This window comes from Lepidochelys kempii, chromosome 1, assembly GCF_965140265.1.
Source record: "Lepidochelys kempii isolate rLepKem1 chromosome 1, rLepKem1.hap2, whole genome shotgun sequence".
Classification (NCBI taxonomy): domain Eukaryota; kingdom Metazoa; phylum Chordata; order Testudines; family Cheloniidae; genus Lepidochelys; species Lepidochelys kempii.
The window spans coordinates 44869166-44892840 of NC_133256.1; the positions used below are offsets into that span (position 1 = coordinate 44869166).

A 23675-nucleotide genomic window follows, 5' to 3' on the forward strand; every position below is an offset into this window, starting at 1 on the left:
TTCTGCTGGAGAGGAATACCCAAAAGGGTAACACTGACCTTTCTGGATGACAAGAACTCCATGCCTCTAGCCACCTGAAAACTGTAAGAAATCAGATCTTCCATAGTGAGGGGCCATTTGTAAAAGTCATCAGAATCTGGAAGCAATTTAACACATACTAAGTTAATAAGGTATTTTTCCTAACTGCCGCTGTTACTTTGTAAGTTCACTCTTAGTCTTAGTGCTTGGACATCCAACCACTGTCACCAACAACAAAAATAGTATTTGCTTTATACTCTGTTACTCCAGTGTTTTTCCCAAAGATAAAGAGAGTCAAGAAGAAACAGTCACACGTTTTCCTGTCAGATTTAGTAACCCAGTAAATAATCTTTTTTTAAAAACTTCTAGCTTCTGGACATGATGCTGTGAGCATCTCCCACGGATGTTTAGGGTGATAAATGAAGAAAAATTTTCAGAGATGCAGAGCACATTGTAAAAATATCACGGACTGTGTAGGAACAGGAAGGAATTAATACCTACCCTCCTCTTCCTCCTCCACATCACTCAGACTTTTATCTTCCTGAAATCCGGAGCTTGCTAAGCTCTCGCTGCTGGTGACACTAGCCAGTCTTTGTTTTTTACCTTCCACCAGCTCAATATCTTTTTTCTCTTTCATCGGTTCTACTTGCAACAACGCATCCTTTAAACAGAGGGAGCAAGAGATACTGTGTCAAAGTTGTAGAAGCTGGATGAATGAAATCAGTTCAGCCAATGAAACGGTCTCATCTGTGATCTGTTACTAAAATCTTCCTCTTCCCTCTATGGGCGTGATGCTCACATAGGCAAGCACAGTCTCAAGAATGGCTGGTATTGGTTTACTCATGTAATTAAGTAAGTGTCCACCAACACAAATAAGGTTGGCACTATTGGCCCCCATGGTTGTGACAAAGAAAGAATCCACTAAACCAAGTGAAACCAGCAGATTCCACTGCAGGGAGTGTGCTGTGTAGGCACAAGGGATCCACAATCTTTTATTCTTGATGTTCCTATTCTTCATGAATTACAAAAAGTAGTTTTAAACCTTTGAAAGCTTTCCTAGCCTCATCTCTTGCGTGTTCCTGACAGCACTGGGATCAGGGGGTCGTGCTGCTTCTCCTATGCTTCTGTTCCATAAACCAAAGCTCTAAACCCGCCCATCGCTCAGCATGAATGATCTTGCTAGCAGAGAGGGAGGACACCCATTGAAACACAAAGCATCTGCTTCTTTACCTTGTTGGGGAAGAAAAAATTCCTTTTGCTTTTCAGGTAGTTTGATAAGTTTCCATATTTGCAGTATTCAACAATCACCATCAGAGGCCCTGAGCAGAAGTCAAAAACATTTTCAGTGGCATAAAATAAGATATAAGAAATAAGTTCTGAGGAACAGCGAAAATCTCTCCTGCACCCAACTAGCCCTAGCTCCCAGCATAACAATTATCAATACATTTTAATGGAGAGGACTCCATGCCTGAAGGACTCCAGATACCTTCACAAAATAATGGTGCTGAAAATTAGGGATGGGCCAACACAAAACCCTGGATGCTGGAAAAATTTGGGTTCTCATTAAAATTTTGACCAAAAGGAATGTGTAAAAAAGGGGAAGGGGCCCGCAGTTATTAGGGTAAATCCGTGTTTTAGCTGAGGGTGGACACTGACAGAACAAGCCAACAGCTGGCCCTGGGGACGACATTGCAAAACCAACACAGTCAAAAGACTATTATCCAGAGAATATCTCAATCCACGTTTAGCACAGTACAAATTCTTTTACCGCCATTTTTTGTGCAAGCTCCTAGGAGGTTCACAATATTAAGATGATGCCCAATGTGTATCAGGATTTTCAGCTCTGTCATCAGCGCTTTGTATTCACTGGCTGTGGCTCCTTCTGCGAACACAAAATAAAGCCAGTGCATAAAAACAGTTTCATTTTGGGATCTATGCCACCACCTGCCGATTGTCAAGGATTTATACATGAAATAATTGTCATCCCTGGATACACTTCCATGTATTTGTGTTCTCTTTTCTACCCCTTCCTTTCCTAGCGGCCTTTTAATTGCAGTGAGACCCATAAAAGAATTAGTCAGTGCTAACTTCCTCCCAGTGTTATATTTAACAGTGTGTTGGCTCAGCTTTGGTGCCATGTAGGGGTAGGAGGGATGGTCTGGTAGATTGGGCTCAATGGACTTGGGATCAGCACCTGGCTCAAAAACAGACTTCCTGTGTGATCTCGGGCAAATCATTTAATTCACCTTGTGCCTCAGGTCCCCATTCTGTCAAATGGGGATAGCGCTGCCTTCCATCACAGTTGTGATGAGGATAACATCCATGAGCATGAGGTGCTCAGATACTACAGTGATGGGGCCATATAGACAGACAGATATGGGTATGCTACAGATATCTTCTCCCAAATCCCCGACTGGCTTTATGGAGCTGAAAATCAGTGTTTCGCAAGAATCCTAAGTGCTATACCTAAAGCCATGGACTATCCAGCTGACTATTCTTAGATCTTCAAGCACATAAATTCACATGCTGGCCAACCCATTCTGTTATGAAGGGTTAGATTCTGAGCTGGCTGACATAGGCTACCCATCCATTGGGATCAGGTGCACAGGGATAAGGGACTTTGCACAGCTTCTTACTCCCCACCACTACAGGTGGGAGAGGAATGAGTGAAGTCTTGGCTCCAGGCCCCTTCCCAACATGCTGACCAGAACTGCTGAGCTGGCATGGGGCTGACTGGGCAGTAGTTTATTGCTGGTGTAGGCCAGCAGAAACTTACCACACCTCTGGAGCAGTGAGGAACAGGAAGGAATTGTGTTACCCTGACCCACAATTCCTTCCTCCGGGATGCTGCCATGAAGCTCAGCAGCAATGCACTACCCCCTACTAAGGTATTTGACTTAGTAATGCACAACATTTTCATTACAAAATGAGCACCGTACAATATCAATATGGGACACGTTAAATAGATTAAGAACTGGCTAAATGACAGATTTCAAGAAGTGGTTGCCAATGGGGAATAATTGAAATGGGGTGTTTCTAGTGGGGTTCTGCGGGGATCAGTACTTGGCTCAATGCTAGTCAACGTTTTCATCAATGATCTGGAAGTAAAGATAAAATCATAGCTGATCAAATTTGCGGATGGCACGAAGATTGGCAGAGTGGGGAATAATGAGAAGGGCAGGGCACTCAGACTGAGTGACCTGGATTACTTGGTAAGAGGGGCCCATTCAAATAAAATGTGTTTTAATACAGACAAATGCAAGGTTTTGCATCTCGGAACCAGGAATGCAGGCCAGACCTACAGAATTGGTGGACTGTATCCTGGAAAACTGCTTCTGAAAAGGATCTAAAGGTCATAGCGGACAAACAACTCGACATGTGTCCCAGTGCTTTGCTGTGGCAAAAAGGGCTAACACAGTCCTTGGAGGTATAAACAGGGGAGTGAGAGTAGGGAGGTGATTTTTACCTCTATGTGGCATTGGTGAAACTGTGCACTGATCTGGTGTCCACATTTTTAAAATGACACTGAGAAATTGAAGAGGGTGCAGAAAAGGGCCCCAAACATCATTTAAAGGCTGGAGAAAATGCCTGACAGTGAGAGGCTTAAAGAGCTTGCTCTGTCTGGCTTTTCAAAAAGAAGATTGAGAGGCAACTTGATTAGCGGGTAATGACCTTCACGGGGAGCAAATACTAAGTGCTAGTAAATGGAGCTAAAAAAGGCATAACAAAAAGCAATGGCTGTAAGATGAATTAAAAGGAGAAATGAGACACAAATTTCTAACCGGAAGGCTGATTAACCGTTGGAACAAACTATCGAAAGAAGTGGTAGATTCTCTATCTCTCAGTAGGTTCTGTGGCCTGCGATGTGCAGAAGGTCAGACTAGATGATCATGATGGTCGCTTCTGACCTTAAAATCGATGAGTCTGTAATGTTGGGCTTGACGCAGGGGTAACTGGGTGAAATTTAATGGCCTGTGTTATTCAGGAAGTCAGATTAGATGATATGAGGGTCTCTACTGGCCTTAAACTCTATGAAACTATGGGCTGTGTTCTTGGGATACACGGTAGCCCCCAAACCACTCTCCCCTTTCTATTTTTCCTAGTGGGGGCCAGATTTTTAAATGTTCTCAGAAGCAGCAGCAACCAGGTGCGGAGTGCTTCTGAGACCCTGGCCCACAGCACGTGAACTTTCATCAGCACTTTCACTAAGAACCTTGTTTTTCATTTTAGGAGCTCGCCATTTAGCTTGAAAACTCTGATCCAAACTGACACGTGAGCTATACAGCCTTTGTGGGGTTTCAGAATAAACTCTTGCTTTTGAATGACATGCAGAACAAGGCAGGGGAGAGGGAGAAAGGGGAAACCAGTGCAGTATATGTTCCAACACAGCCCTGCAGCAGAATACCTTTCAGCATTTTCACCGCAACTATTCCGCATGGGGGGGAATTTTTAATTCCAAAAGCAGCTGCCTCTACCACTTTTCCAAACGCCCCACATCCAAGTGACTTTCCTGTACAGAAAACAAATTGTGGAAATACACACATGTAAACAAACAAACTTGTGGTCATTGAAACCATTCATACATATTGAATAACAAACCGTGCTCTGCAAATCTTCCTTGGTATATTTTCACAAAAAGATAATGCTCTATGGTCCACTTTTTAATGGGCTCCCACATAGGTGAGCCAGAATGTGGTAAGAAAAGGTGACTCTAAACAAATGGCACTCTTAGAAATATTTGCAGTATTGTTGTAACCATGTTGGTCCCAGATTAGAGAGACAAGGTGGGTGAGGTAATAATTTTTATTGGACCAACTTCTGTTGCTGAGACAAGCTTTCCAGCTTACACAGACCTGATGAAGAGCTCTGTGTCGCTCGAAAGCTTGTCTCTCTCACCAACAGAAGTTGGTCCAATAAAAGATTTTACCGCACCCAGCTTGTCACTCTTGTCAGTGGATGTATGTTCACTTCTGAGCCTCTCTCTGCAGTTTGCTGACAAAACCAAGTTTTGTGCTCATCATTACAGCGCTATTACCCCCGTAGCACGGGCCTGAGCCAATTCCCATTGATCTCACTGGGCTGCGGATCAGGCTGTAGAAGGGTAAGTTATATTCTGCCCAAACAGCCTAGTGCCATAGCCCAATTCTATCCAGACTGCGCCAACAGCTTTGTTTGGTAATCTTTATGTAGGCCACACTTTTCTTATGTAAGGTACCAGCCGTGCAAATGGGACTGTTAAATGTATGTGAGCTGAGGTTCCCAGGGGTTTGTGACAGGAGATGCAGAGCCACAAACATTGGGTCACATGGGAGTGACCGCAAGGTTTCCAAACAAATGAGGTGTGTAGCCCATTCTGCAGGATGGCTGAGTTACCCCTCCCACCACACTGGCTCCTCAGGGCAGCGTTGGGCCTCATGCTGTAGGGTCAGCACGTGTCAGAGCCACCCGCTCCCCCACGTACCACATGCCTTCCAGCAATGTGGATGCACAGACCATTCCATTTCCCCAGGAGGGTCCTGATTTCAGGTGCTCTCTCATGGGCTCCCTGTGGGGAATCTGAAGCCCCTCCATCACCCCCCCCTCTCCCAAGGCAGACGTAAATATAAAGTGGGGGTGAGACATACTACCCAGTTATCCTCTTAGTCTCTAAGGGTTACTCCACCCTGCTGAGAGCATGGAAACCAGAAATAAGTGGGTGATGCCTCTCACGTTAACTCCTGTCAGACCCTAGAGTGCATGGATGGAGTAGCTAGGGGCCGAGTGCCTTACAGCCCCTGCGTGTGCACTGGGGAGGAGCTGTCACAGAGGGAGCGGTGAGTATGGTGACAGCAGAAGCACCAGCATCAGTGGCAGAGTAGGGTCTGGATTTAGGGAGCTGGGCAGGCAGGACTGAAACAGCCCCCTCAACCCCAGAGAGGCAGCCAGGCAGAGGCTCCCCTTAGAGGAACCAGGAGTCTCAGGGTCACGCCTGCTCACGGCCGGTGGGCTCCAGTGCTTTCAGCGGTGACACCATGGCACTTTCCATGCTGTGGCTGAGATGGTGTTGCCAGCTTCTGCAATTTTATGACAAATCTCACAACATCCAGTGTTCTTTCTAAAGCCCCAGCTGCTGGAATCACAAATTGGTATGGGAATCTCAGCTTTTCTTTTTTGTTTTGTTTTAAAAAGAGTATGTTTCTAGCCCTCATGGTTGTGCAGAAGAGCTTGAAAACACCACTTGAGCACATCCTAAAGGCTCAGAGACCAGAAAGCGAATAAAAAGAACCCACATTTATTATTATTATTATTATTATTATTAAAAAAACCTCATGACTGTTATGTCAGTCTCAGGATATTTGGGGACCTGACTCATGATTTTTGAGCATTTGGTGCTGGCAATACAGATTTCTCCCTCTCCCTCCACTTCACAGTGGGGTCTGGGGTCCTCACTCCTCTTTCAGTGGCTGATGGAGGTTCCGATAGGTGACAGGATGTCAGCAAATAATATTTTTAAAAATCACAAACCCAAGTGTTTAACTTCAGCTTGATTTCTGCTTCAGTTTCACTAGGACTTAAAGACCCCTTAATGCTCGTTAAACTTTATTTTTACTGATTTTCTAGCATGCCTGTGGCTGTAGTAGAACAACTGGTATGATGGTGAGGGAACAAGGGTAGAACATAAAGACAAGTTTTTCATTCAGAATAAAAAGGATAGAATATGAAACAGGGAGAATGTATATTCATCAAATATGTAAACTGAGACATTGCATTACTTGTGTAAGATCTCTCTGTTTCTGGACCTTTAGTCTTAACAGATAGGACAATGCAAAATAGAGCCATTGCTTTGGTCACCACAGTTGTAAAATGACACACGTGCACATCCCTCTGCAGATGTTCGGAGCCCAGGAGAGTTGAGCTGTGCTCCTGCAGACCTCAGGAAGTAAGCAGAAAGGAGGGAATTGTCCACCCACCCTTCCAGCCCAGTTCTCCCTGTCCTCTGTCAAGACTATTTTAAATAAGGAACTTCTAAGACAACCCTTGATAAGATGGAGCGAAAGTACAGATCTATGATGTAATCGGATCATATTGGAGTTTTACAAAAACAAACAAACACATAATTCCAAACAACCAAACATTAGAAAATCAAAATTTGGAGTAAATATTTTTGTCTAGGAATTGGCACAAAGTGTTTTAAAATACAGTAGGATCTCAGAGTTACGAATACCAGAGTTATGAATTGATCAGTCAACCACACACCTCATTTGGAACTGGACATACACAATCAGGCAGCAGCAGAGACAAAAAAAAAAAAGCAAATACAGTACAGTACAGTACTGTGTTAAACACAAACTACTAAAAAAAATAAAGGGAAAGCACCATTTTTCTTCTGCAGTAAAGTTTCAGAGCTGTATTAAGTCAATGTTCAGTTGTAAACTTTTGAAAGAAAAACCTTAATGTTTTGTTCAGAGTTACGAACAACCTCCATTCCTGAGGTATTCGTAACTCTGAGGGTCTCGTGTATTGCAAATAATGAACAAATTTGTGAAAACCAGTCTACTAATGGACTGGTTCGGTAGGACATGTAGGTTCAGGATCAAGAATGCTGTTTAAAATAAAAAGCTACTTGGGCTTTCTACATCCAGTTTCTAAATCCAATCCCTCATAAGGATTTAGGGCTAGATCTACAAAGGGGTTTAGGTGTCTTCCTACCACTTAAATCCAAAATGCATACCCTCAAAACCCCTGCTCAGCTGCCACCTAAACTTGTAGGCATCTAAAGTCCCTGAGGGCATACATTTCTGCTGATAAAGTCCTTAAGTGCCTAAGAATTTGCCGCTGAGCATGCTCAAAGTTGGCTGATCCAGCTCACACCTGTAAGCCCCAGTGGGATCCTCATCTAGACATTGCCCTATCTTAGCTCCACAGCCTGACCCAGAAGGCATGCTCAGAGGCTGCCTGATAGATTTGGCCCTGTACAAAATGCCAGTTGAGAAGGGGGTACCTTCCTTTAAAATTACAACTTTAGCCCAGTGGTTAGAACACTAACCCAGGATGTAAGAGATGTTCAAACCCCCTTTTCTTCCCCCCTCTTGAAGTGGAACAGCAAACTGAACCCAGGTGTCCCTGCTCTCAGGTGAGTGATCTGAGCTATGGGATTCTTGAGTTGGCAGGGTTTTAGGTACCTATCACACTTTATCATTAGAAAGATAGGCACCTGGGGAATTTAGGCAGTGTGACAGTCTGCATCCCTATATTCACCCTTTTTACAAAACTATAATGGATTTTTTACAAAGTATGGCTGGTGAGGTATCATTTGAAAATTCATAATGTGCTGATCATTATTGTCTTGGTAAAATATGTGTGGCAACATTGTATGTAAAGTTATAAGATTCTACTGTATAACGTTACTGAGCTTTAATCAAAGTTTAGAAAAGCAGGCACAAACCGATTCTTCAAAGACAAAAGGCAAACTGATTCCTCAGCCAGGCATCAACAAAATCAGATGGACTATCACTTGCTAGGGAAAAGGGTATGAGCAAGAAATGTACATCTTGGCAAAGAAGCAGATGGAAGTTCCATCTCCCCAGATTTTGTCTCCTGAACCCCAGCTGGAGATGATTCTCAAAGAAAAGGAAAAGGATAAAAGGGAAGAACAGAGGCCCCAAATGTTCTCTCCCTTCATCTCTACTCATGGCATCAACAACACCTGAAGGACAAGGAAATTAACACTGAACTGGGGGAGGAGTCTTGGCTGAAAGGATTCCAGCCAGTAAGATTTCTAAAGCATGTGGTGAGAGAAACCTTTGCTTTGAATTCATTTAGCTTGTTAAGTTAGGTATTAGTCTGCAATTTACCTTTTATTTCTTTGTAACCAATTTTGACTTTTATGCCTCATTACTTGTATTCACTTACAATCTTTCTGTAGTTAATAATACACTTGTTTTATTGTTTTATCGAAACCAGTGTGTTTGGATTGAAGTGTCTGGGGAACTTGAATTGAGACAACAAGGTTTCTATTAATGAAATGACAGACTTTATATGAGTTTGCATTGCCTAGGAGAATGCTGGGCAGTACAAGATGCACATTTCTGGGGAAAGTCTGGTACTGGGAATTTGCTGGTGTTACCCTGCAGTGTAATTCATGGTTGGCTGGCAATAGCACTCCTATAGTATAGCTAGGGGTGATTTACATGCTGGAGGCTGTGTGTGGGCAGACGAGACATGGTTGCTCTCACAGCAAAGCAGTGTAAAGGGCACCCCAGGTTGGAGAATTGAGGGGACACAGCTGTCCATCAGTCCAGACGGTACCCTGGGGAATATCATAGGCAGCTATAGGGTTAGGCAGCAGCTGAGTGAGGATTTTGAGGATCTAAATTTTGGACTTAGGTGCCTAAATGTGTATCCACATCTGATCTGCAAAAGTTGTTTGTGGCTTTGCAGGGCTCTAAAAAGCTCCACAGGTCACTACACAGCAAGCCCCCCATCCCCAGCTGCCCCCATTTCTCCCCAGAGACCTTCTGCCCCCGCCATACCTCCTTCCCCACTCTGAGTAGGAAGGCTACAATCCTGGGCCATCGTGTGCAGTGCCACCCTCCCAGTGGGTGCGGAGGAGGGCTCCAACACCCCTATGCAACTGCGGGAGCTGTAATGCATGCAGACCTGGCCCAGACAGAGAGTGGCAATAACTGCTGTCTTCATAGCACGTGCCCTTGCCGCCCACTAGTTTAAATTATAACACCACACCTCTTTCAAAATGGTACTTGGCTCACTCCCTTCTGGGAGTTGTAGTTTGCCTCCTCTGTCCATGCAAGCTGGGGACTACAATTCCCAGAATGTCCAGCAGGCTGTCCCCTGCTGCGTGATTCAGAGAACTGAGCTGAAGCCTGCAGGCTGTGTGACAGATTCCTCATTCTGGTGAGTCTGTGCATCCAATCTGCTCTCCGCAAAAATGGTCCACGGATATAAAGCGGATAACCACGGATTTGCAGGGCTCTAGCAGTTGGTGGTGTGCTCCAATATGAAGCTTAATCCAAGGCACTACAACTCCTGTATCCACAGTAAAACTGTGTTTAATCAGTAATTGTAATTGGTTTCATCAGTAATAATCCATTTCCCATTTTGAGATGGGAACTATTTAGCCACCACTTAGAAAACAAATTTGTTGCCATTTAAAGCAGCATATGGCTTCTATTCTCCCTTTAATCAGTTTGAATGCTAGAAGTGTGTTTTTCCTCTGAACAATAACCTTGATTTCATGATAATCAAACTGAATTGATAGCTAATTCTGTTTTGCGTTATATTGAATTTTAGAGCAGATCGTGGATTCTCAGACTTTCTCACTGTGTGGAACACATTTTAAAATACAGATTGTGCCTTGGACAAACTCTCCTCCCATTTATGACAGTATATAATCCTTGTGACAACAGCCACATATGTTTACATGCAAAAGTAATATTAGGAAAGTATCTAATTGACTTTTAGTGCAGGTTAGCAGATGAAAAGAAGGACCCGGTACCATGTGAGCTACCTGCTCTCCACAGACCAGCATTCAAGTGACCACATTTTGAGAACTCTGATGCAGAGAATAATGCAGCTGAACTTTGGTTAAAATTCTTCAAATTTGCTAACCCTTTCTGAGGCTAATCCAAACCCATTAAAGTAAATGGGAATTGACTTAATTGGCTTTGGGCCAGGCAATTTCAGGCCCCAATTCAGCAAGATACTTAAGCACACATCTAACTTTAAGTATGTGAGTGATCACGTTGTCATGTGCATGTCACTTTGCTGGAGCAGGGCCCCAATGGAGAGTGCAGGCAGAGGCTAATCCACAAGTCATTCTTGCTATATGCTGTTGCCTCTTAGGACCTGGGAAGGCAGGAGTTTCAAAGAGGCTTTCAGTGAACATGAACAATTCGTGTGACACATTCCAGACGTTCTGTTGCTCTGTATTAGAGGATTCCTGTTTTAAATTATTGATAAATATGAAAGTTCAGTGTGTTTACAAACAGGGTGGGAAACTCACTCATCTCTGGCGGAATGAGAGAATAGTTGTATAGTGCATAGTAGGAGTGTGTAACTAATGAAATTGTTTACTACATAGATTTCTGAATCTATACTCTGCCCGGTCCATCGGTGGCAAGAATTACAATGGGTCCCTGTATCACAACTTTAGCACTTTCATGGATGTCCTAAATTATGATTTATCACCATCATTGGTAAGGTCATAAGATACAAAATTATATCAATGCTAAAGGTACAGGGTTGTAACTAAACACAGCTATTTGCCTTAATGCACCAGCGTTTTACAATCTAAGTTAGGGGCTAGCATTTCATTTCATTTCCATTCGTCTAAATTGGGAAGATGTCCCCTGCATTCAATGGAGTTAGTATGGATTGGTTTCTGTAACACCTGTAGCCTCAGGGCGTGAGGAGGAAGTCCTCCTACAGCATTGCATGGATGTTACCTCAACAATATGGACTAAGGGATGAGGAACATAAGGCAACTGAGATATAAACAGAGAGTCTCCTCTCACTGGTTACAATAACTATGTAAGCTGCAGTCAAATAGCTAGAAAGGGAAGACACACACATCTGGGATTGGAAGGAACTATTCAAGTTTATGTGATTATTCCCCTGCAGAGCTGCAAGGGTCATTGAAAGGTTGGGCCAACTGCCATGTAAATGGGACCTATTCATGTGCTAACCTAACATACCTTGCTGACCCAACTTTTCAGAATCCGGTTCTCATTCGTTGTTAACATTTTTTTACTTGTTTACACCAGTACTTTCAATTTTAACTAATTCCCCGTTCTCTTTTTACTTTTCACAGCTCACCTCCAAACCTCTCTAAAAAACCAAAACCAAATCCCTTTTCAGACAAGTTTTCTTTGGAATTTCAAAGAACTTTAGTTAATTCTATTTCTACTTGATTCTTTCCATGTACTTTATACACATTGAACTCTCGATGCAATAAGACCTTTTCAAAGATGAGGAGACTCCCAACAAGATTTCATGCTTCGGCACTCACAAAATAATGTACATGTGTTAAAAATTACCTTTAAAATATTTTGGCTGTGCTTATTCACATACTGGTCGCCCTGCACACTGTATAGCAGACAAATTAAGTGAGATCTGAATTGTGTGCTCGTGCACTGGTGAATGTGTGGCTGGATATGCCCAGATCTCCCTCTGTGCCAAAGCCATAGAAAGTGTGAATTTGTTACAGCCCCCAGCTAGAGATCCATGTATCTTTAGCTCAAATAGTAGCAGCTCATGCTTTTAGATCTGGAGGTCCCTGATTCAGTCCACAGTGTGTCAGCCACTGTCACCTTAGCACATTGGATTGGCTTAAGTCTAATTTGTGACTGAAAGGACATGTGGCCATGTTGCCATAGCTGACGCTGGAGTTGGAGGCCCCTTAATATAAATGAGATCTGCCAGCAGGGTGTTCTCAACTTTGCAGTTTGCACCTCCCATGGTCTGCCAGAGCTCAGACTCCTTCAGCTTAAAGGAATACTTCAAAACCCTTTTTTTTTTTTTCACTCAGGCATTCGAAGACTGGATGGCTAAGGGATGGAAGATTCTATGCACATTTGTTTAGGCATGGCCAGTCCTTTCTGTTATCTCCTATTGTGCATTTTAATGTATGGGATAGGTGCCCCGTGCATAGGAAAGACACTGATAGGTTTTTTTATAAATTTGAAGAAAAGAAGTAAAACAGAGTGGGTTAGAGGAAAATGCAAACAGGACAATATGGGCTCATTTCTGCCCTCATTTTCACAGGCAGTTGCCCCTTTATAAGTGAGAACTGAATTAGGCTATGGGAAAGATGGATGCCTCAGATTAGGCTCCTGAGTCCATAGTTAGGCTCCTAAATAATGATACCTAACTCTTGTATGGCGTTTTCATCAGTAGATGAATAAATATGATAAATAAGTGTGAGGTGGGAGTCTGGGAGGGTCCCAGAGTTTGGGCTGCAGCCCGAGCCCGAACATGTACACAACAACTAAACAGCCCGTTAGCCTGAGCTCTGTAAGCCTGAGTCAGCTGGCATGGGCCAGGCACAGGTGTCTAATTGCAGTGTAGACATATTCTTAGGCATTGCTGTAATACTTATAAATAACAGTACTACTAATAAAGCTCCCATGAATTTCAGGAGGGACTACTGGATGCTCAGCATCTGGCCACTTATTTTAGATGCTTCAGCATGGACTCAGGAACCTAATTTTAGGCTCCCAGGTTTGAAAATCTTGGCCTGTGTTTTTACTTTATGTTGTATAGTATCTCAGTTCCTAAGAAATACATAACAGCCCAATCTGCACTACAAATAAAATGACTGGAAGTACTCCCCAGCTGGAGTCTAATCATACAGAAAGCCAGGTAATAGCAGTTTTAGATCTTGATAATAATTCACCTGAAGAACAATAACAGCTCACTAACAATCAAGTGTAGAGTTGCCCTGCAGATCTGCAATACATGGTGAGCTGCCTGTCTGTAGTCTCTAATTACAAACACATCCAGTTTAATAAACACAAAGGCAATGTGCTGTGTGTTAATACCATAACAAACCTATTACCTAGTTTCAGCCTTTCCCTTGCAAACTCCCACTTGCTGGCATCAAATGGAAGACGTTCACATTGTTCATCTAAGGGGACTTCATCAGGATCCATTATGATTGACAGGTAATTGGTCTTTATTTCAGAAGAATAAGGCTAGGAAATCAAGAACATTTCAAAGTCACCACCAAATGGAAAACAGTAGTGGGCAGCAGCTTCTGGTTTTGGTCAAGGTTTGCAAGTTGATTATATCTGACAGATGCATGTAAAGCACCCCCCACCGTAAGGACGTATGTTTCACACTCCAATATACAATTGGTTAAAAATTCTGTTGTTTAATGTTGTGACATTTTTATTTTTATACCAGCCCTTTCTCCACCTTTTTCTTATACATGACACTGTCCATTTCTCCAGTTAAATCCATATAAATTCTCACGCAAATAATTGCCATGGGATATAGACTCTGTACTTTAAAGAAGTAAGAAGTATTTTCAGAAACTGACTAACCACCATTGCTGAAAATAACTTTTGCTGAATGATTGTACAAAAAAAACCCCAAAACCACCCCCCAACAACCCCTCTGCCACCCCCACTCCTCTCCACCCCCACTAGTACATGCAACAGATGGAGTTTAACTGTCAGTGTTTTTTTTATTTTATGAATTCAACAAAAAAAAGTCAGATGTGGTTTGAGCTGTGCAAGACTTGGACTTAGTCTGCAATACACTGAACTGTACGTTACTCAGAAATTCTGGATTGTCATTTCTGACAACTCTGTTGGAATTATTGGGCTACTAAGGGAATTAATGAAAACCCAGATTCAGACAGATTACTTCAGGTCTTAATGAGTTTTTGGCCCAGAAAAGCATCCTCCCCAAAACAAACAAATTGCTGCCTTCCCATGAGAAATGTAAGGAATCGTCTTCCTTCTAAAGGTTTATAGCTGTACACCAGTTTACATTTTGAAACTTATTTTCTTCTGTGAGCATGCAGAGTTACCAACCACCTCAGCTAGATTTCTGCATAGTCCTAGGAAGTGCTTGTATTTGTGTGGAAAAGGAGAAATCTCGGCCTGTATAAAGTCTGATTTCATCGCTATGGGCTGGAAGTTGTGCAAGCTTCATGGAAATGAGCATCAGGGCGCTTTCCATCAAGCCATGCCAAAACAGCAATGGACTATTGTCCCCGACATCTTACACCCACATCCACATACTTCCAATTCGTACTCAAGCTGCTCTGAAGCTTGCAGCTCACCTCCTCCATTGCCAGGAATTGTCCTTCCTGCAAGCGTTCTCACTACATTGCTTAAAAGGGAAAATGCACACGCTGTAAGTAGGACCACCTCGGGCAGAGAAGCATGTTGAAAATTATGGGCAACTTCCTGACTCTTGTTTCAGCTGCCTTGTGCTGCCCAAAGCACCCAGTCAGCTTCCCTAAAAGGACAACTGAGGATCCCTCCAAAGGAGGGGAATCCTTAAGTGGCACAAAGTCTGCAATATTTGCTTCGGACCTGCTGCCGCTTTCTACAGAGAGGGTGTGCCTGGACAGGAATGAGGAAAGGCCAGAGCACATGTGCGCCAGCTGATCCATTTTGCACTTCTCCAGCTGGCACAACTTAGAAACAGCTCTTAGGCTGCCACGTCGGGTCCCAGGATCAGAGAAGCAGATAAATGGCATAGAGCTGCCTTCTCCCACCTTGGCTGCACTGAGCACCAAATCCTGGGCACTGCTGGAGATTCAGCCCTATATTTGTAGTAAAAGTGGAAGTAAAAGTGTGACACAGAGCAAATACATGTCAGGGAGAGGGAGGTGTGTATGACTTTAAGAAGATGCTCTATTTCTCTGACAGCGTGAAATCGTTCTTGATGTGATAGCTGCTGTAGCTACCACATTTCTGCCTGAGCCCTAAATATGAAGTTTTAGCTTAGAGCTAATTTTTATATTCCAGCCATAAATCTCTAAGACTAGGGATTTATAACAGAAACTTAGACAGCCTTAAATAGGCAATACTGAAGGGAAACTTTTGGATTGGAAGAGACCATTACTATGTTACCTAGAAGCTAGCCTCCCTTGTTTTGTGGCAAGTCTGGGCAGCAAACCCAAACTTTCCTGCAGCTCTTTTTCCCATGGTTTAATTGCTCTTACAGTTAAGGTTTTTCATAATACTTAACCATTTCCCAACTGTTTAGTGCCATTACTAATTATTCTGTCCTTAATGACATGTGGGAATAATTGGTCCTTATCCCCTTTATAAGATCTCTTTACCGATTTGTAGTCCGTTATAGTTCCCTTCTATCCTCACTCTTCTTTTCGCTAGACTTAAACGTGCCAGGTTCTCTTTATTTCAGTGTGTGTATATGTGTGTATGCACATATGTAGTGTAGGAGTGGAAAGAGAGGGAGAATACACATTGAAATACAGTGACCGAAACAATGGTTTTAAAGGTCTGATCCTGCATTCCCACAAAATCAATGGCCGTTTTCAGTGTCCAAAACAAAATGCAGCACTGGGCCTTAAATTGCCTCAGGGCAGGTTTACACTTAATAGACTGCATCCGGAGCGCTTAAGTGAAGATGCTACCACGCCAACAGGAGAGCTTCTCCTGTCAGGGTAGTTATTCCACCACCCTGAAAGGTGGAAGCTCTGTTGATGGGAGAATCTCTCCTGCAGACATAGCGCTGCTTACACCAGGTGTTAGGGCGGTAGAACTATGACACTCAGGGGAGTGGATGTTTCACACCCCTCAGTGATGTAGTTATACCAATATAAGTCTGTAGTGCAGACCTGTCCTAAGATCCCCCTTTTTTTTTAAGGCATGGGCTGAAGAGTACTCCTGGGGCATTCTGTGCCAAAAAATTAAAAATGCTGTGCACAATATTTTAAAATTCTGCAGAATGTTGCAAATTTTATTTCTCAAAATAACACACATAATCACGCTGGTTTCAATTATTTTGGTAATTTATTTCAAAATACCTGTCAGCAAATATGTCTGTAACAATACGGACACACACCAAAATCCCTCTGGGAGTGGAGAGTTAAAGAAACCCCTATGACAACCCAATTCCTGTTTCTCTACCCCCTTCCCTCCCAGAGCCTAGTCCGGGGGACAGATACCCACAACCTCTCCCCTCCGGAGCCCAGCTGTGGTGCCTCCCCCAGCCAATAAACTCAAGCCCTCTCCCCCTGAGCCCAGCCATGGCCCCCCCTGCCCAGATACCCACACCCCCTCCTCCCCAGAGCCCAGCCATAGGGACCTCCAGCACAGATACCTGCACCTCTTCCCCCCAAAGCCCAGCTGTGGAACCCTCCCTTGCCCAGACGCCCGCACGCCCTCTCCCGCAAAGCTCAGGGATCCAGAGGGAGAAACAGACTGATGCTCGGTCCCAGGCTTGCACAGAGTTTCCTGCGCACCGCCCTCTCCTTCCCTCAGGGCATGCTGGGAACTGCAGCTGCCAGGAACCCTCTAGCTCCCTCCCCCTCCCCCAGCAGTGTCTTCTATGTGCAAGCTGGGCTCTGCCGAGTCCAGTGGCCCATAGTGGCAGCCAGCAGCACTGCAGCCCATTTCTGTGGGGGAAAGGAAATTCTGAATGCACATTAATTTCTGCAAAATTCTGCATTGCACAGTGGTGCAGAATTCCTCCAGGAGAAGAAGAGGCAACATCTTATAATCAGACTTTGACTTGATTTGCCTAAACTTGCTCAGACATGAAGACTGTAGGCCTGAGTGGTCTACACTTAAAATTTAGGTTGACATAGCTACATTGTTCAAGGGTATGAAAATGCCACACACCCTAGTGGTGTTGTATAGAATCTGGGACACACTTTAGGATATTATGAATACCAGTGTTGTAAAATTGCAATGAGTTGTGCCAGATATGCCGTGTGAGGTATCTGCGAAAATGTTATAATTTGCCAAGTCTGATAATTTTGTTTATATGTATCATCTTTGTACTATGAGTTACAGATATGTAGGGCATATCTGTATTTCTAAATGATACCCCCAGACAGAATGGCAACAACACTGAGCCGGCTTGATGGACCACCAAGGGCCATCAACTATACAATGAACCTATTGAAAGGAACCAGGAACTACACCTTACAACTCAGCAAGGCATGTAGGGGCATTCCAATGGACAGAACTCTAAGGTTTTTCCATGCCATGTGCTGGACAGCTTGTGTTTGGAACAAAGGGAGTACGAGCCACATGGCAAAAGGAATATATAAGCAGCTGCATCATCTCCATTTTGTCTTCAGTCCTGCTTCTTACCTCTGGAGGAACTTGGCTACAAACTGAAGCTCTGAACAAAGGACTGAATGACCCATCTAAGCTGTGGATGTGTTCCAGAGGGACTTTCAAGCCAGCAAACTCACCAATACTGCTAAGAACCTGATATATGGACTTGGAAGTCTTTTTGTATGTATGTTATTGCTTTACTATTTGACATCTCTCTTCTTGTTCTTTCCTTTTTCTTTATCATAAACCTTTAATTGTAGACACTAAAGGATTGGCTGGCAGGGTGGTATTTTGGATAAGATCCAAGCTAATATTGACCTGGCAATGTGGCTGGCCCTTTGGGGTCAGAAGAACATTTTGTATAGTGAGCAGAGTTTTAAAACAGTTTCTCACTGTACTGGACTTAGGTGCAGATTGGGTGCCAGAGAACTGGAATGCAAGAAGGGGACTGTGTGATTTCTTTCTTTCTTTTTTTCTTTCTTTTTTCTTCTTGATAACCAGTGTGGAGAATCAGAAGCACAGTCTGTGACTGGTTGGGGAGTTTAACTTTAGTGTTACCCACCAGTCTTGGGAGTACCTGCTCTCTCCTTTGCAACCTGCCCTGACCTTGGCATTTCCTTTGAGGGCTGCCCTAGGCACCACTGGGTAACAACCCCATAGAGATGTAGCTGTGCCAACCTAACCTCCAATGTGGCCACAGCTAGGTCAATGGGAAAATGCTTCTGTCAACCTAGTTACCATCATTGGGAGGTGGAGTTCCTACAGCGACATAAAACCCTCTTCCATCGGTATAGGCAGAATCTATACTACGGGATTATGCCAACATAGCTAAAGTGCCATAGCTATGCCGGAATAGCCTCTATAGCATAGACACAGCCTTGGTTAAACAAAGGTTACTTAACACCACTGTGGCAGTTTAAAGGGGCCTTAAAGTGGGCACAAACTACATTTTACATTCACTCTAAGGCCCTTTGATGCGTTCAGATCTCTGTAAAGGGGCCTTAGTGCTTTTCTACACACACACAGTTGCACTGGTTTCATTATACCAGTGTAGTCAAGGGGGTATAACTTCCCCTAGGCTCCCTCCCCAGTACAGCACTTACAGCGGTGCGGCAGCACTGTTTCACCGCTTGTGGTGGAGACGCTGCAAGCCGATGGGCGAGAACAACCCTGTTGGCTTAATAACTCCTGCCTCCGCGAGAGGCGGTAGCTATGTCCCGCAGACATCATGCCTGCTACACCAGTGCTTAGGTCAGTATAATTTACGTCGCTCAAGGGCATGGATTATTCACACCCCTGAGTGCCATAAGCTATACCGTCGTGGAGACGAGGCTTTTGGACACAGTTATATTGGTATAAAAGTGCTTTATAGCAGTGTAGCTACGCCTCCCAGGGAAGGGGAATGAGCTACGCCAGTACAAGGCACCTTTTATACACAGTAGAGGTGATACTGGTACAGGTGTTTCCGTAAAAACAAATCACACCCCAAAGTGACATAGTTACACCAGTGCAAAGACCAGGCCTTACCGGTCCCTGTTCTTCTATTTACCCCGAAGAGTCAACATTCACAGGCACTTAGGCCGGATCCTCAAAGGTGTCTACACCAGCACTGTTGTCAGCAAAACTTTTGTCAGTCAGGGGTGTGAAAAAACCACACCCCTGGCCAACATACGTTTGACCCGCAGAAGTGCCGGTGTGGACAGCGTTATGTTGGCGGGAGACACTCTCCTGCCAACATAGCTACCACTGCTCATGAGGGATGGTTTAATTACACCAGCAGGAGAGAGCTCTCCTGCCAGCATAGAGCAGCTCCATGAAAGACCTTACAGCAGCACGGCTGCAGCCATACAGCTGCGCCGCTGTAAGCTCGGTAGTGTAGACATAGCCTAACTCCGGCTGAAATCAATAGGAGTTGTGTGTGTAAACATCTTTGAGGCTCTAGACCGTAGCAGCTGATTCACTCCTGCTTTGCACCTTCTGTCGCATTAGCATTTTGCACCTACTTTGCACCTGGTGTAGAGGACCAGGTGAATTAATGTAATGTTCATGAATCTCATTTGACATAGGAACATTTTCTAACCAGAGCAAATGCCAGTGAGAAAAGGGAAGCAGGGGGAAGCTTAGTAATTAGTCATTCTTACCCTTTTCAGCTTGCGTATAAAGAGTGTTAATAGGAGCCAGAAGAGCGTAGCAGCCACACAGGTACATGTCAGAGTTATTAGCTCCAGGTTTGATCTCTCTGCTGTTCCTGGGGAAATGAAGCAACAAACATTTTATAGATCTACACTCAGAACACCAGAGTTTGCTTTCCCTTGGCATTTAAAATGTATCTGAAGAACATATCAGTAACGACCAACTTCCTTTCCAGAGATGTTAATGACTCTCAGAATGTAGAAAAATTCACCCCCTGGACAAAACCCACTGCAATAAACACATTGAAATGAAACTCTTGACACCCTTGCTGGAGAGCTTGCTAACGCAGAGCTCAATCCTTTTGAGGGGTTGGGGAGATACCATAGGACAGGCAGCAGGATGCTAAGAGGTGGCTCACTTGCCTGTGACATTAGAGATGTGACTATGGAGTACCCTTTTTTCAAGAAACTGGTTGCTGTGCTCTCTATTCCCATTGCAGGGAGGAGAGCTTAACAGCATTGCCCCAGCTATGACCAGCCTTGGCCCTCAGTGTACAGTCCCGGGTGTGACTCCCACTGACATCAGTGATGTGGGGGTCAGATCCCACATGTGCCTTCCCAAGCAGCACCCCCTCTATACATGTGCTGGCTGGCAGGGTCACACCCTTAGGGTAGGTCTGCACTGCAGTTAGACAACCACAGCTGGCTCATGCCAGCTGACTCAGGCTCGCAGGGCTCAGACTGTGGGACTGTTTCATTGCTGTATAGACTTCTGGGCTTGGGCTGAAGGCCGGGCTCTAGGACTCTGGGAGTGGAAGGGCCCTGGAGTTCAGGCTCCAGCCCAAACCTGTAAGTCTATCCTGCAGTGAAACAGCCCTGCAGCCCAAGTCAGCTGGCATGGGCCAGCCGCAAGATTTTATTTACAATGTAGACATACCCGTAGTGAACCTAGGGAGAAAGTTGATCCAAATAATGCAGAAATTACAAATGGGAAAAATGGGAGCAGGAAGAAAATATTAAAACTTCTAAATCTGGAAAATAGTCAATCTCACTGATGGTGCTTTAAAAATATCCAGAATAAAATTTCATTTCATACTGCTCCTTTGGGGGCTCATAAAATGTCTTCAAAGCAGAATGTTTTGCAAATGCTGTGATCATGTCACAATAATACACTTCCTTATTGGTAGCAAACGCGAAAACCCACGCTCTGCCCCTTATTGTGATACGCTCACAATTCCGACTCAAGTGCACAGCTTTCAGACCGAGAGATAGGGAACACGGCACAGCATTCTGAACACGAGTTCACTCTTTTTTGCTGGCCATACTTGCAGCAGTGTCAAAGCTTGGCACCATTCCTGACAATTGAAAGAGGAAGGAGTGATGTCTCACTGGTGGGCCGATGGGGTAACCAAGGAGTATGCGGTGCCTTGTTTTAGGCAAGTCTGCAGAGCTTTGTTCGGCGTTTGAATTGTTTTCTGCAGCGGTGACAAGTCTGCTGTGCAGGAATTGTGAAGGTGATAATCAGATTCCTGCTCATGTCCAATATTTAAAAGACTCCTCAGGCTTGTCCCTATTGGAGCTATGAAAGTAAGTTCTAGCAAAATAAAAAATATGAATGCAACTACAAACTGGGATTCAAGGCATTTATTCTTCCAAACCCTGGGATGTGATTAATTTCTCTCAGGTGTGAGTACTTAAAAAAACAACAACTCCATTTCAAATACAACGCAAATGATGCTTTCCTTTATAATGTTGTTATGACAAATGTGCTGTGAGCTGCAGACTAATACAGCTAGGTTGTCCTCTAACATAACACAGGACCTTCTCCAGACTGTGTATTTACACATCCATATTCTTGTTTATCCTGTGAACGTGACTCAGTGCCTGTGCAGGTGACAAGGAACCGTTTCTGACATTTATTCAGCAGCAGCTGGAGGGGAAAGAGTGTCTGCCACCATTTTTTAACACAGAAATCACTGCACCCACAAGCTGACGTGCAGCCAGTTCCTGGTGGACTGCAGCAGCTTTTTCACCGCTACGGTTTGCTCTGCAATTGTTAAGGAGTGAAGTGAAGAAGGATAGTGTATCCATTTGAAACTGCAAGGACAATTTAGGTCAGTAGAATATCATTATCCACGCTGGGATTCAGCTCAAGTAGCAGATTTAAGAACGCTGCTCTTGTGACAGGTTTCAGAGTAGCAGCCGGGTTAGTCTGTATAGCAAAAAGAACAAGGAGGACTTGTGGCACCTTAGAGACTAAGAAATTTATTTGAGCATAAGCTTTCGTGAGCTACAGCTCACTTCATCAGATGCTGTAGCCCACGAAAGCTTATGCTCAAATAAATTTGTTAGTCTCTAAGGTGCCACAAGTACTCCTTGTTTTTTCTGCTCTTGTGAAGAAGTCACAGCCTCTGTCGTGACCACAGGTAGTTAGGATGTCAGTTTCACTTCTCATCCTGACTATTTTATCTCTCGTCTGCAAGACAGCACATCCACGAGTGCAGTATGGGGAATGCCACGCGGTGTCACTGGTTCAGCACTGAACCAGAAACACCAGTACCATTTCCAGCAGCTCCCAAGACTTTTCCATCCATGCACTGATCTGATCTATCCCTGCTTAGCTTGGGCAGTCTACTGAGACAACAGCCCAAGGCAGCATGGAATCAGACTAATGACCGCCCACCATACACTCAGAGAGACAATTTATTTCATAGCCATACAAACAAAATGTAAGAGTCTAAGTTTCACCTCCCGTTAAAGTTGGGGAAACACTCCCATTGACTCCAGTGAGCGTTGGATTGGGCCCCTTTGCACAAGCTACCATGACGTGTTTGTCAATATACAAAATGTGCAAATAAGTAACAAACTATTGTCATGAGTTCAGTCCAGCTGAATAAAGTCCAGCACAATTCATAGTTCCTTTGTCGTATCTCTGAGAGTCACATAAAGCTGTCCAGAGGCAGCTTTAAACCAAGATACATTACTGTTTATTTATTTGGGTGGAAGCCTGAATTTAATTGGGTATAAATTGTAAAACTAGCTCCTTCTTTTACACCTAGACCCCTTTTTACATCATCCTACTCCTTCATAAACTAGCTACTTAACTGAGACACGCCCCTCTGCAGTGTGCATAATACCTGCAGAGTCAAACTTCAATGAGAGGACTTTATTAAACGGTTCTCCAGCTGGAGGTCTGAGCAGTGTGACAAGTGGCTGAACTGACCCCTAAGTGCAAGCTGCAATTAGTAGCTCGCACGCACTCCTTCCACAGCAAACATCCACTGAAAACCTTCTGCACCATTTAAAAGGATCTTTTTGTCCATATGTAGGTGCCTCACTCTGATTTGCTATTTGTATTCATTCTATTATTTCCCATTCAGTTCTTAAGCTGAAGGTGATTTGATGGCTTATGGTGACATTTTTTGGCTACATCTCTTCCACAGACTGTCCTACATGTGTGGCTTCCAAACTAAACAAGGACTGTGATTATTTAAAGAACCCTCTTGGATTCCGCAGTCCATTCTTCCCTTTCTGATACAAAAATAACACATTGTATTATCTGTAAGTATAAGAACTTTTTTTCAAAGGAAATAAAAAGAGCAGACAGTTTCCTTCCTGGTTATTTTACAAACCACTTTTCCAGTCTGTTAAACATAGCCCTGGACACGAGGCACTTGCCCAGCCTTCTTTCATATGATCTACTGTACTTGGCGAGCTACTGTATGAAGATCAAAAACGTCAGTATTTTTTGTAACAC

At 43.9% G+C, this 23675-nt stretch overlaps 1 protein-coding gene across 2 annotated transcripts in view; it reads right to left on the minus strand.

The window, feature by feature from the left end:
- The window catches only part of FLT1 (fms related receptor tyrosine kinase 1), a 138800-nt gene that overhangs the window by 15415 nt on the left and 99710 nt on the right, over positions 1 to 23675 (minus strand). For both annotated transcript variants that reach the window (XM_073340752.1, XM_073340742.1), the window contains 7 exons: positions 19928 to 20034; positions 13574 to 13709; positions 4424 to 4528; positions 1787 to 1900; positions 1249 to 1337; positions 520 to 679; positions 39 to 136 (listed from right to left, as the gene is read on the minus strand). In XM_073340752.1, the coding sequence (XP_073196853.1) occupies positions 39 to 136; positions 520 to 679; positions 1249 to 1337; positions 1787 to 1900; positions 4424 to 4528; positions 13574 to 13709; positions 19928 to 20034 (809 nt within the window). The remainder of the gene's footprint in view (positions 1 to 38; positions 137 to 519; positions 680 to 1248; positions 1338 to 1786; positions 1901 to 4423; positions 4529 to 13573; positions 13710 to 19927; positions 20035 to 23675) is intronic.